The 14,384-nt window shown below is 41.2% G+C and overlaps 1 protein-coding gene across 4 annotated transcripts in view; it reads left to right on the top strand.

The window, feature by feature from the left end:
- The window catches only part of smchd1 (structural maintenance of chromosomes flexible hinge domain containing 1), a 71,628-nt gene that overhangs the window by 35,238 nt on the left and 22,006 nt on the right, over positions 1–14,384 (top strand). For 3 of the 4 annotated variants that reach the window (XM_061922195.1, XM_061922193.1, XM_061922196.1), the window contains 10 exons: positions 2,790–2,918; positions 2,989–3,068; positions 3,136–3,293; positions 3,364–3,479; positions 6,872–6,930; positions 6,994–7,102; positions 8,805–8,936; positions 9,013–9,165; positions 9,232–9,358; positions 9,426–9,545. In XM_061922195.1, coding sequence (XP_061778179.1) covers positions 2,790–2,918; positions 2,989–3,068; positions 3,136–3,293; positions 3,364–3,479; positions 6,872–6,930; positions 6,994–7,102; positions 8,805–8,936; positions 9,013–9,165; positions 9,232–9,358; positions 9,426–9,545 — 1,183 coding nt within the window. The remainder of the gene's footprint in view (positions 1–2,789; positions 2,919–2,988; positions 3,069–3,135; positions 3,294–3,363; positions 3,480–6,871; positions 6,931–6,993; positions 7,103–8,804; positions 8,937–9,012; positions 9,166–9,231; positions 9,359–9,425; positions 9,546–14,384) is intronic. The other variant, XM_061922194.1, reaches the window with a different exon arrangement.

Raw genomic sequence — 14,384 nt, 5'->3', positions numbered from 1 at the left:
GTGCGGCGTCTTCAGTAATGCGGACGTTGTACCGATCCGTTGTGGTGAAGAAGGAGCTGAGCCGGAAGGCAAAGCTCTCAATTTACCGGTCGATCTACGTTCCCATCCTCACCTATGGTCATGAGCTTTGGGTCATGACCGAAAGGATAAGATCACGGGTACAAGCGGCCGAAATGAGTTTCCTCCGCCGTGTGGCGGGGCTCTCCCTTAGAGATAGGGTGAGAAGCTCTGTCATCCGGGAGGAACTCAAAGTAAAGCTGCTGCTCCTTCACATCGAGAGGATCCAGATGAGGTGGTTCGGGCATCTGGTCAGGATGCCACCCGAACGCCTCCCTAGGGAGGTGTTTAGGGCACGTCCAACCGGTAGGAGGCCACGGGGAAGACCCAGGACACGTTGGGAAGACTATGTCTCCCGGCTGGCCTGGGAACGCCTCGGGATCCCCCAGGAAGAGCTAGACGAAGTGGCTGGGGAGAGGGAAGTCTGGGTTTCCCTGCTTAGGCTGTTGCCCCCGCGACCTGACCTCGGGTAAGCGGAAGATGATGGATGGATGGAAAATGATCCCCTTTGTAAAAGAAACATAATTGTAGACAAAAAAAGTTTCACATACCTCAAGTAGAAATTGAATGTGCATATGAAAGCAACGCAAGTGCGTGGTATAATAACAGAAGTGAAATGGCACTTTATGGATACAAGAGATAAACAATTAAAACAAATGTACGATGTACGACCACAGAACTTTCCTCCAGAAGGTCTTATCTTTGTCCATGTGATGTCAGATGAAACAAAAATTGAGCTGTTTGGCCACAATACCCAGCAATATGTTTGGCCTTTAATCCCAGTCACACCATTCCCACCGTCAAGCATGGTGGTGGTAGTATTATGCTCTGTGCCTGTTTTGCTGCCAATGGAACTGGTGCTATAATGGGACAATGAAAAAGAAGTACTACCTTCAAATTTTTAAGGACAACCTAAAATCATCAGCCCAGAGGTTGGGTCTTGGGCGCAGTTGGGTGTTCCAACAGGACAGTGACCCCAAACACACGTCAAAAACAGCCCCAAAGCATGATGTTTCCAACATCATGCTTCACAGTAGGTATGGTGTTCTTGGGATGCAACTCAGTATTCTTCTTCCTCCAAACATGACGACTTGAGTTTATACCAAAATGGATACATGGAGGATACAGCAGAGGATTGTGAGAATGTCATGTGGTCAGATGAAACCAAAATCAAACTTTTTGGTATAAACTCAACTCGTCGTGTTTGGAGGAAGAAGAATACTGAGTTGCATCCCAAGAACACCATAACTACTGTGAAGCATGGGGGTGGAAACATCATGCTTTGGGGCTGTTTTTCTGCTAAGGGGACAGGACGATTTATCCGTGTTAAGGAAAGAATGAATGGGGCCATGTATCGTGAGATTTTGAGCCAAAACCTCCTTCCATCAGTGAGAGCTTTAAATGGTTGACCAAATACTTATTTTCCACCATAATTTACAAATAAATTCTTTAAAATTCCTACCATGTGAATTCCTGGATTTTTTGTCACATTCTGTCTCTCACAGTTGAAGTGTACCTATGATGAAAATTACAGACCTCTGTCATCATTTTAAGTGGGAGAACTTGCACAATCGCTGGCTGACTAAATACTTTTTTGCCCCACTGTATGTCCCTGGACTTTGAATATGACCAATGTAGGATCCTGTAGCTACTTGGTATCGGATCAATACCAACATTTGTGGTAACATCCAAAACTAATGTAAAGTATCCAAACAACAGAAGAATAAGTGATTATTACATTTTAACCGTAGTGTAGATAGAACATGTTAAAAGAGAAAGTAAGCAGATATTAACAGTAAACAAGTTAGCAGTGAACAAGTGGATTAATAATCCATTTTTACAGCTTGGTATCGGTACAACACTACACACAATACATGAACAATCTGAAACACACAAAATCACAATGAAGTGAACTATAATGCAGTAAAAAAATTACTTTGAAACCGAAGAGACGTATACAAACCCCATATCCATATGAGTTGGGAAATTGTGTTAGATGTAAATATAAGCGGAATAGTATGGGGGTGCATTAGTGCCCAAGGCATGGGTAACTTACACATCTGTGAAGGCACCATTAAAGCTGAAAGGTACATACAGGTTTTGGAACAACATATGCTGCCATATAAGCGCCGTCTTCTTCATGGATGCCCCTGCTTATTTCAGCAAGACAATGCCAAGCCACATTCAGCCTGTGTTACAACAGCGCGCCTTCGTAAAAAAAAGAATGCGGGTACTTTCTTGGCTTGCCTGCAGTCCAGACCTGTCTCCCATTGAAAATGTGTGTTGCATTATGAAGCGTAAAATACGACAGTGGAGACCCCGGTTTGTTGAACGACCGAAGCTCTACATAAAGCAAGAATGGGAAAGAATTCCACTTTCAAAGCTTCAACAATTAGTTACCTCAGTTCGCAAATGTTTATTGAGTGTTGTTAAAAGAAAAGGTGATGTAACACAGTGGTGAACATGCCCTCTCCCAACTACTTTGGCACGTGTTGCAGCCATGAAATTCTAAGTTAATTATTATTTGCAAAAAAAAAAAAAAATGTTATGAGTTTGAACATCAAATATCTTGTCTTTGTAGTGCATTCAATTGAAAATGGGTTGAAAAGGATTTGCAAATCATTGTATTCTATTTATATTTACATCCAACCCAGTTTCCCAACTCATATGGAAACGGGGTTTGTACATGGAGGAGCAGGTGTAAGTTAAATTAATTCTTTATTTTGGGAAAGCCTTTGCAGGTGTTGAACGACCACGGCATCGACACGCCATTCGACATCCAACTGTACGACAGATGGGAGAACCCGTCCACAGACCAGAGGGTTGTGGTTCACATAAAGTCCTCTTCTGATGCGCTGAAGGTGAGCTGGGTGCAGATACAGATAAACCTCACTTAGTGGCGGAAAACGTACTGACGTCTTGTTGCTTCAGGTGATGAAGTCTGTTACGTCTCAACCAGTGAATGCGCTTGGCCAAGCCTCTTTTACTGTGAAGCGACTGAGCGGGCCTAAGTGAGTACCACCGCAATTCCATAATGGGTGTCCAGTCTGCGAGTCTTCATTCCCGCTCGTTCACTAGGGGGAACTACCAGCTGCAGTTTGAGGGGTCCTTCAATCAGACTCCCATCCTTGGTCTATCGATAGATCTCACCGTCATCCCTGACCCCAGTAAACCAGTGGGACTGTCAGTTATGTATGACAAGAATGTGAGATTTATAGCAGGGGGCATCTTCCCAGGTTAGTTGTATAACTTGTACATTGATGCTATCATTAGTTCCCGCTCTTCAGCAAATGGCTTTGTGCACAGTGTTTACTGTGACTGTGGTGTCTGAGGAGGGCATCCCCATTACCACCTGTAACCCAGCTGCGATTTCCATGTTCCTGTGGAGCGGAGCGCCATCCGGAACTGAACCTCCCGCTAGAGTGAGTGTTGGACAAAATACCTCTTTAAACCTGAATCTTTGCCAGAAGGCTTTATTCACTTTTCTTTATTTTCAATGATGTCCCTCTTTGCAATGTTACGGCTCTGTTGACTGCTACGTTACTCGTACCACTAGTACTAATGATCTATACTTGCCAACCTTTTGAGACCTCCGAATTCGGGAGATTGGGGTGTTTAGGTGGTAGCGGAGGTGTATATTGTATAGCTAGAACAGTGGTTCTTAACGTGGGTTCGATCGAACACTAGGGGTTCGGTGAGTCGGCCTCGGGAGTTCGGCGGAGGTCAAAACACACCCGACTCATCGAATGAATACAAACTTCTCCCTATTGGCGTATTACGGATACGGCAACAGCTGAATGATTTGCAGGTGTGTAATTTGTTGTGAGATTATGCACTGTGTTGGTTTTGTTGTCTGAACATGGTGATGTTCACCCACTGTTCATTTTGTGCACCAGTAAAAAAAAAAACATTGTCACACTTTAGTATGGGGAACATTTTCACCATTAATTAGTTGCTTATTAACATGCAAATTAATAACGTATTGGCTCTTAACTAGTCATTATTAAGTACTTATTAATGCCTTATACGGCATGGCTTTTTTATAATCGTAACCCTCTAACCCTAACCAAATAACTCTGAATTAAGTTTTTGTTACTTAGAATATGTTCCCCTAGTGTCCAAATATATATATATATATATATATATATATATATATATATATATATATATATATATATATCTTATATATATATATATATATATATGTCTTGCTGAAAGTTATAAGAAGCAAAGTAAAAAAAATTAATGAATTCCTTTAAACAAGTGAAGACTAAGTCTTTGAAATATTTTCTTTTTTTTTTTTTTTAATTCTATTTGAGTTTTGTCTCTCTTGAAATTAAAAATGTTGAGCAAAGCGAGACTAGCTTGCTAGTAAATAAATAAAATGTAAAAAATAGAAGCAGCTCACTGGTAAGTGCTGCTATTTGAGCTATTTTTAGAACAGGTCAGCGGGCTACTCATCTGGTCCTTACGGGCTACCTGGTACCCGCGGGCACCGCGTTGGTGATCCCTTCTGTATATATATATATATATATATATATATATATATACACACACACATAACACTCTTCTCTACTCATTGTTGTATTTGAAAGTGCAATGCAGCCAGTAGCACAGCCTTTGAAAGCGCATAGGTATGGGCAGCATCTTTGAAATTTAATTTGCAGGAAAGGAGTGAGTTTAGTGTTGTATTGTCCATCCTCGTTCTATTCTCTGTCACTATCCTTTTTTGGACGTTACTACTTGCCGTAGTTTTGAAGCAATGCATGATGGGAATCTGGATGTTGTGTGTCAGTGTATTAACGTGTCGGCTGGAATGAACACACGCTGAGTAATAGCTGCGTGCATGCCTACTTTATGGGTTATAGATAAACCTATGGATAACTGAGACATACATAATAGTCTCCTTCTTGTTGTGTGTGCAGTTGCGCACTGAGCTCCAAAATCCGTAGATGTGATAACGTGATTACATAAACGCTGTTTATAGGGACGAAAAGTGGATGTGACGACAGGCTGGCTTCACTCAGGTCTGGCTGCAAATCGGGAGAAATTCGGGAGAATGGTTGTCCCGGGAGATCTTTGGGAGAGTTAGTGAAATCCGGGAGTCCCCGGGAAAGTTAGGGAGGGTTGGCGAGTATCTGTCTTAGCCATTTGCTCTGATCTGTCCACTCAAGCTTTGACTGGTCATACCAACAAATATGGTCAATGTTTCTACCAGTAGGGATGGGTAACGAATTTTGTACGTTTTGTAGGCACCGACCAAATTCCATCAGTACTACCAGGTAACAGTTCACATAAAATCAAACCATATTTTGACACCTTTGTTGCACGTGTTGTCCATACTTGCCAACCTCCTGATTTTCCCAGGAAAGTACTTAATTTCAGTGCCCCTCCCGAAAATCTCCCGGGGCAACCATTCTCCCGAATTTCTCCCGATTTCCACCCGGACAACAGTATTGGGGGCGTGCCTTAAAGACACTGCCTTTAACGTCCTCTCTCACCTGAAACCTTCACCCCTTAACAGCCGCATGCTGCCCAGGCGCCCGCTTTTCCTCCATATAAACAGCGTACCAGCCCAGTCACAATAATTTAGCGTTGGACAGGTTTAACTTTACTCCAAAATATCAAGAAATGCTGACACGTTGTATGACCTTTTTAACTGGTTTTATGATAATGCAAGGCATAGTTGGTCAACAGCCATACACGTTACACTGAGGATGGCCGTATAAACAACTTTAACACTGTTACAAATATGCGCCACACTGTGAACCCACACCAAACAAGAATGACAAACACATTTCGGGAGAACATCCGCACCGTAACACAACATAAACACAACAGAACAAATACCAAGAACCCATTGCAGCACTAACTCTTCCGGGAAGATAGAATATACACACACCCCCCTACATTGCTAACCACCACCAACAAGCCAATTTTTATGTTAAAAAGTGAAAACAAAAAACTAAAACCTTTTTGTTTTGTTGTCCCTCATAAGTATCCTGAACGATAAGCAAAATAAAATAAAAAAAGTGCAGTTCTCCTCTAACTTAGATTTTACACTTCAAATGTCCCTGCTCCCTTTACTCACATGCTTTCTCAGCAATGTCGGTTGTTTTGTCAGTTGTAGACTGACCATGGGTCCACTTTTCTCCGGGCATGTCCTATTTTTGCGGGGCTGTACGGACGGAGTTTCTTAAATGCCTCAAATGTCTGGTTCTTTGAGTAAGGGTTGCGTGTATTTTCAATGTACGTTCAGGGTTGAGAAGGGGTTAAAGACAAAACAAATTGTAAAGGCGTGCTTGGTCAACAGCTATACAGGTCACACTGAGGGTGGCCATATAAACAACTTTAACACTGTTACAAATATGCGCCACACTGTGAACCCACACCAAACAAGAATGACAAACACATTTTGGGAGAACATAGGCACCGTAACACAACATAAACACAACAGTACAAATACCCAGAACCCCTTACAGCACTAACTCTTCCGGGACACTACAATAACATATACGGCTTTTGGAGCTCAGTGCACAACTGCACACACAACAAGAAGGAGATGAAGCCTGCACCTCAAGCCTGCACCTCAAGCCTGACCCCGCAACCACACCCCTAATACCCCCATGTCAGGTTGCAGACTAAACACCAGCTCAAAAAAAAAAATTAATTAAGCAGCACTCTGGGTGAACTCTTCTATGCCCGTTTCAAGGTATTTGGGGTCCTCTACATTTATGCCAGTTTGGCCAGAGCATGGTGATCATCTGTCATTTGTGCAAACATCACGATTGCTTATCTCTTCTCTTCTTTGCAGGCGGAGCGGCTAAGATGTAGTAAACCCCCAGCAAACCAAAGAGAAGATTTTCACTTCGGGTAAAAAAGACAAAAAAACTACGAACTGCTTTTTATGCTATTTTGTTGCATCAATTTGAAAAGTTTTTTGAGTGTGCATTGCAGAAAAAAAGACATCCCACAGCAAGTTGGACAGTACACCATTCAGTTTTCTCTGTGCACTGGTGAAACCACAAAAGTGTCCAGTAATCAGGTTGGTTTAATTTTGTTGTGATGCCCCTCAGGATGCATTAAACAATGTAACAAGGTTTTCCAAAGTAAATCAACTCAAGTTATGGAAAAAAAAAAATGCCAACATGGCACTGCCATATTTATTATTGGAGTCACAAAGTGCTTTTTTTTTTTTTTAACATGCCTCAAAACAGCAGGAATTTGGGACATGTTCTCCCTGAGATAATCCTGATACCCACTACAACTATGGAAAATACTATACTTTGACTTTCACAAAGTGCATTATTTTTAATTTTTTTAAACATGCCTCAAAACAACAGCTACAAAAACAATGAGGGCTCACAGCTTCAGTCCAGAGTATATTTGAATTATAGAGTAAACTATAACATAATCCTCCTTTAGTGCAAGACTGCCTGGCATACTGTATGACAGGAAATTATAAACTGGGCTCAATCTGCCCTGCTCTAACGTATTTGTGTGAGTAACACAAATGTGCTGCAATCTACATTCCCATCCATGAGCTTTGGGTTATGACCGAAAGGACAAGATCACGGGTACAAGCGGCCGAAACGACTTTCCTCCGCCGGGTGGCGTGGCTCTCCCTTAGAGATAGGGTCAGAAGCTCTGCCATCCGGGAGGATCTCAAAGTAAAGCCACTGCTCCTCCACATCGAGAGGAGCCAGATCAGGTGGTTTGGGCATCTGGTCAGGATGCCACCCGAACGTCTTTGTAGGGAGGTATTTCGGGCACGTCCGACCAGTAGGAGGCCACGGGGAATACCCAGAACACGTTGGGAAGACTATGTCTCCCGGCTGGCCTGGGAACGCCTCGGGATTCCCCGGGAAGAGCTGGACGATGAAGATGGGGAGAGGAAAGTCTGGGCTTCCCTGCTTAGGCTGCAGCCCCCGCGACCCGATCTCGGATAAGCGGAAGAAGATGGATGGATGGATGATCAATTTCTCACACCAGACCCAATCCATCCATCTATCCATCCATTTTTCTACTGCTTTTATCCTTTTGGGGTCCGGGGTGCCTAGCTCAGCTACAATCGGGTGGAAAGCGGTGTACACCATGGAAAAGTCGCCACCTCGACGCAGGGCCAACACAGATGGACAGACAACTTTCACACTCACATTCACACACAAGGACAATTTAGTGTTGCCAATCAACCTATCCCCAGACCCAATTCTTACTGATCAATTCATTGAGTAGTATGTCCATCCTTAACTCAGGCCCTAAACCAGGGGTAGGGAACCTATGGCTCTAGAGCCGGATGTGGCTCTTTTGATGACTGCATCTGGCTCTCAGATAAATCTTAGCTGACATTACTTAACACGATAAGTAATGAATAATTCCGCTGGTAATCACAATGTTAAAAATAACATTCAAAATACAAAACATTTTCATGCATTTTAATCCATCCATCCGTTTTCTACCGCACCTGTTTAACAAGTATTTTATTAATTATTGGTTTGCTTAAAAATAACAACGTTGTTAAAAGATGCAAGACTTAATATACTCTAAAAATGTTGGTCTTACTTATAAATGCACATATTTAGTTGTATTCAGTGTTAAAAAAAATTACATGGCTCTCATGGAAATACGTTTTAAAATATTTGGCTGTCATGGCTCTCTCAGCCAAAAATGTTCCCGACCCCTGCCTTAAACAGTTGAAAAATACATTGTTGATTGACTTTCTGAATAGTTTTTTCACTCTTAAAAAGATTCCAGTTGAGGTGGTGGCCAATCAACCTTCCAAACTGGGATCCGACTCGCAATTGTCCACCCCTGTAGTTTTCCACAGTAAGGACATCACCATGCGAACCCTTGTGGAAAACTTGACCCTGAGGATATTGGTGAGCTGAGTATCATGCCAGAGGAGCATCTTGGGTGTTGTTCAGCATGACTAACAGTCACCTTGATTGATCCTAGGATTCCTATGGGAACCCAGCAGGAGAAGACATGGAGGGGACGGTGAGTGTTATCATAAAGAACTGTGACGACAACCTCAACAAGGTCATCCCTAAACTTGATGGCCAAAGCAGCTGCAACGTGACGCTGTCGAAAGGAAACGCTTATATCGAAGTACGTAACAAAATCCATCAAATACGAGTTCCTTACAGATGTAACTTAGCTGTGTCTCCCCCACAGAGGCTGGTCATCATGGAGGACAGCCCTGGAGAGAATGGTGCCTGCTACATCCTCCTCTTCAAACTTGATGTCCTAACGGACTCTACGCCACTCGCCGCCTTTGAGCTCCCGTTCCGCTTTTACAACGGTAGAAACCATTATGCAATTTCTCTTCTGAATATGAGCCACACTGAAAAACTGATATTTTTCTCAAGACGCTCAACACCAAAAAAGAATGTCGGAGCTGTCAAGCAAGAAAGACAAGCTGTGTACGACCATTAAAGATTACAACGATGTTTTGAAAGTGTACACTGACCTCCTAAAGTGCTTGACAGGTACGTTTTAATCTGCCTAAAACTAAGTTGTTTTAATTATGTCAACTATATTACGTCCATATCGTTACACAGAGTTACCTCTCATTGTATTATAAGCTGCAATAAAGGATTAAAAGATAGACAGGGGAAAGAGGGATCCTAATAATTAATTTAGTTAATTAACTTTCTTCAAATATATACTGTAGATATTGTCTAGTACAGTGGTTCTCAACCTTTTGTCAGTGATGTACCCCCTGTAAAAAAAAATTTAATTCAAGTACCCCCTAATCAGAGCAAAGCATTTTTGATTGGAAAAAAAAGAGATAAAGAAGTAAAATACAGCACTTTGTCATCAGTTTCTGATTTATTGAATTGTATAACAGTGCAAAATATTGCTCATTTGTAGTGGTCTTTCTTGAACTATTTGGAAAAAAAGATATAAAAATAACTAAAAACTTGTTGAAAAATAAACAAGTGATTCAATTATAAATAAAGATTTCTACACATAGAAGTAATCATCAACTTAAAGTGCCCTCTTTGGGGATTGTAATAGAGATCCATCTGGATTCATGAACTTCATTCTAAACATTTCTTCACGAAAAAAGAAATCTTTAACATCAATATTTATGGAACATGTCCACAAAAAAATGTAGCTGTCAACACTGAATATTGCATTGTTGTATTTTTGTCACAGTTTGTGAACTTACATTCCATTTTTCTATCCATTTTCTACCGCTTATTCCCTTTCGGGGTCGCGGGGGGCGCTGGCGCCTATCTCAGCTACAATCGGGCGGAAGGCGGGGTACACCCTGGACAAGTCGCCACCTCATCGCAGGGCCAACACAGATAGACAGACAACATTCACACTCATATTCACACACTAGGGCCAATTTTAGTGTTGCCAATCAACCTATCCTCCCCCCAGGGGGGTGTTAGTGCGTCTGCCTCACAATACGAAGTTCCTGCAGTCCTGGGTTCAAATCCAGGCTCGGGATATTTCTGTGTGGAGTTTGCATGTTCTCCCCGTGAAAGCGTGGGTTCCCTCCGGGTACTCCGGCTTCCTCCCACTTCCAAAGAACTTACATTCATATTTTGTTAAATGTAAGAATGTAAAGTAAGTATTATTCTATAAATATATTTATAAAGGATTTTTGAATTGTTGCTATTTTTGGAATTAAAAAAAAAAAAATCTCACGTACCCCTTGGCATACCTTCAAGTATCTGCAGGGGTACGCGTACCCCCATTTGAGAACCCCTGGTCTAGTAGAGTGGTACCTCGTTTTTTGTTACTATTCTGTTTCAAAAAATAAGTCGAAAACCAAATCGTATGAAAACCCGGTGCAGTTTTTTTGCATAATTAATCATATAAATCCAATTATTCCAGGCACCCACAATTATTAACACAAAAGGTATTTTTTTATAGAGAATAATTGTAGTTTTACATGCAGAAAACCATGCAGAAAAACATACCGTATTTTCCGGACTATAAGGTGAACTTAAAATCCTTTTGTTTTCTCAAAACTTGACAGTGCGCCTTATAACCAGTGCGCCTAATGTAAAGAATACGTTTGGTTGAGCTTACCGACCTCAAAGCCTTTTTCTTTGATGCATGGTGTAATGAGAAGTGTGACCAGTAGATGGCAGTCAAACATGAGAGATAAGTGTAGACAGCACTATAATTGCAATATGTCTCAAGTAAACACCAAGATTTTAAATGTTCCATTGAAAATATAGAAAATTACACACGGCGCTCAAAAATCAATCAAAATGTTTTAATACGACTTTGGTAAACTATGAAGCCGCACTGCTTGAATTACTGTCAGCGCATTAAACATGAGTATCATTATGGTGTCTGTATAAGGTAAGACATATTATCTGGCGTTTTATTTTGCAATATTATGCATGAGCAACGTTTCTTACCTTCTAGTACCTACTGATCTGCATTTGGGATCTGTAGAAGTCCTGAAGGTAAGAAAAGTTGCTCATGCATAATATTGCAAAACAAAACGCCAGATAATGTCTTACCTTATAGACACACCATAATAATGTCAGCCAATATAATGAGATACTCGTTTTTTTTGCTGATGTCGGACTGATATCTGATATCAATATCGAATCCCCACGCACCTAAAATCAATAAAGTCAATGTAACTTACATGAAATGCAGAAAACCTCTGACATTCAAACACAAAATAAATGCAACAAATGTGCTAGCTAGCTCGATTGTAGTTTACATTACACTGACCATACGTCCTCTTTTCCCCGGACATGTCCTCTTTTGCGGACTGTCCGGGGTGTCCGGGCGGGGTTTCTTAAATGCCTCAAATGTCCGGTGCTTTGCGTCAAGGTTGTATGTATTTTCAATGTACGTACAAGAGGGGTTATATACAAAACAAATTGTGAAGGTGTGTGCACGCATCAAGATTGGTGAGGGAGGGGCAGAGACAGAATGTCAATCAAGGCATACTTGGTCAACAGCCATACAGGTCATACTGAGGGTAGCCATATAAACAACTTTAACACTGTTACACTGTGAACTCACACCAAACAAGAATGACAAACAACATTTCGGGACAACATCCGCACCATGACACAACCTAAACACAACAGAACAAATACCCAGAACCCTTTGCAGAACTAACTCTTCCAAGACAATACAATATACATCCCTATTATGTCACATTAACTATTCCACTTTGAAAACATTTTTGGTGGACGATTTTGCATATTTTGTGAGTTTGCCATGAAAAAACGTAGTTTTGTTTGACAAAAAAAAGCGGAAAACAATCACGAAAAAACAACATAAAAAAAACTTTTTGGACATTTTGAAATGAGGGATGGATCTGAAGTTGATGTATGTTATGTATGCCCTGGCACACCATTATCATCATTTCATGACCAAAGCTAAACACTTTTTACACTTTTATACTGAAATAAATACACCTACAACTTATTAAATAAAAAAATTGAAAAAACTACCAGCAGCGGTAAAGTTTAGATCCACGAAGGAAAGAAAACAGGGAAAGAATGTTTATAACTGATACATTTACATATGTATTCAAATTTGTCTTCTTTTTATATTATTTCTTTTAATGAATTAAGTCACTTTTATGACAACCTTTTTCCAAAACACAGTATGTAATGTGAGATATAGCAGGACAAAAATTACTAGCGCCAACACTGCTGTCAACAGTGGAGAAAAAATGCTTTATTTGAATAAATATATCATTTATAAAGCACGTTTAAGTATGCCATTAAATTCTAAGTTATTGATTATTCGGAGAAAAAAATTACATTTCTCAGTTTGAACATTAAATATCTTCTCTTTGCAGTCTATTCAATTGAATATAAGTTGAAAAGGATTTGCAAATCATTGTATTCTGTTTTTATTCACAAATTACACAACGTGCCAAATTCATTGGTTTGGGGTTTTGTATTATTCATTATAATACAAAAGGGCTTCACGGTGGAAGAGGGGTTAGTGCGTCTGCCTCACAATACGAAGGTCCTGCAGTCTTGGGTTCAATCCCAGGCTCGGGATCTTTCTGTGTGGAGTTTGCATTTTCTCCCCGTGAATGTGTGGGTTCCCTCCGGGTACTCCGGCTTCCTCCCACTTCCAAAGACATGCACCTGGGGATAGGTTGATTGGCAACACTAAATTGGCCCTAGTGTGTGAATGTGAGTGTGAATGTTGTCTGTCTATCTGTGTTGGCCCTGCGATGAGGTGGCGACTTGTCCAGGGTACACGCCACCTTCCGCCCGATTGTAGCTGAGATAGGCGCCAGCGACCCCAAAAGGGAATAAGCGGTAGAAAATGGATGGATGGATGTTTAAGTATCATTGGCAAATTTTCACCTAGTCCCGCCTGGGCACACATATGTGTCCTCTTTTTGGGATTTCAGAACATGGTCGGCCTCGTTTGTATTGCATATGCAGTATTAAAAACCCCATTTCCATATGAGTTGGGAAATTGTGTTAAATGTAAATATAAAGTGAATACAATGATTTCCTAATAATTTTCCACTCATATTCAGTTGAATATGCTACAAAGACAACATAATTGATGTTCAAACTGATTAACAATTTTTTTTTTTTTTACAAATAATCATTAACTTTAAATTTGATGGCAGCAACACGTGACAAAGAAGTTGGGAATGGTGGCAATAAATCACTCCACGTAAGCGGCGTGGCCGGAAACCAACATTGAATGACCGTGACCTTCGATCCCTCAGACGGCACTGTATCAAAAACCGACATCATTCTCTAAAGGATATCACCACATGGGCTCAAGAACACTTCAGAAAACCACTGTTACTAAATGCAGTTTGTGGCTACATCTGTAAGTGCAAGTTAAAACTCTACTATGCAAAGTGAAAGCCATTTATCAACAACATCCAGAAATGCTGCCGGCTTCTCTGGGTCCGAGATCATCTAAGATTGACTGATGCAAAGTGGAAAAGTGTTCTGTGGTCTGAATAGTCCACATTTTAAATTGTTTTTGGAAATATTCGACATCGTGTCATCCGGACCAAAGGGGAAGCGAACCATCCAGACTGTTATCGACGCAAAGTTTAAAAGCCAGCATCTGTGATGGTATGGGGGTGCATTAGTGCCCAAGGCATGGGTAACTTACACATCTAAGCACCGCCTTTTTAATGGACGCCCCTGCTTATTTCAGCAAGACAATGCCAAGCCACATTCAGCACGTGTTACAACAGCGTGGCTTCATAAAAAAAGAGTGGGGGTACTTTTGTGGCCTGCCTGCAGTCCAGACCTGTCTCCCATCGAAAATGTGTGGCGCTTTATGAAGCGTAAAATACGACAGCGGAGACCCCGGACTGTTGAACGACTGAAGCTCTA

The sequence above is a fragment of the Nerophis ophidion genome, linkage group LG15, assembly GCF_033978795.1.
Source record: "Nerophis ophidion isolate RoL-2023_Sa linkage group LG15, RoL_Noph_v1.0, whole genome shotgun sequence".
In the NCBI taxonomy this organism is placed as follows: domain Eukaryota; kingdom Metazoa; phylum Chordata; class Actinopteri; order Syngnathiformes; family Syngnathidae; genus Nerophis; species Nerophis ophidion.
The sequence above is the reverse complement of the archived record's forward strand: the minus strand, read 5'-3'. Positions and strand labels throughout refer to the sequence as shown.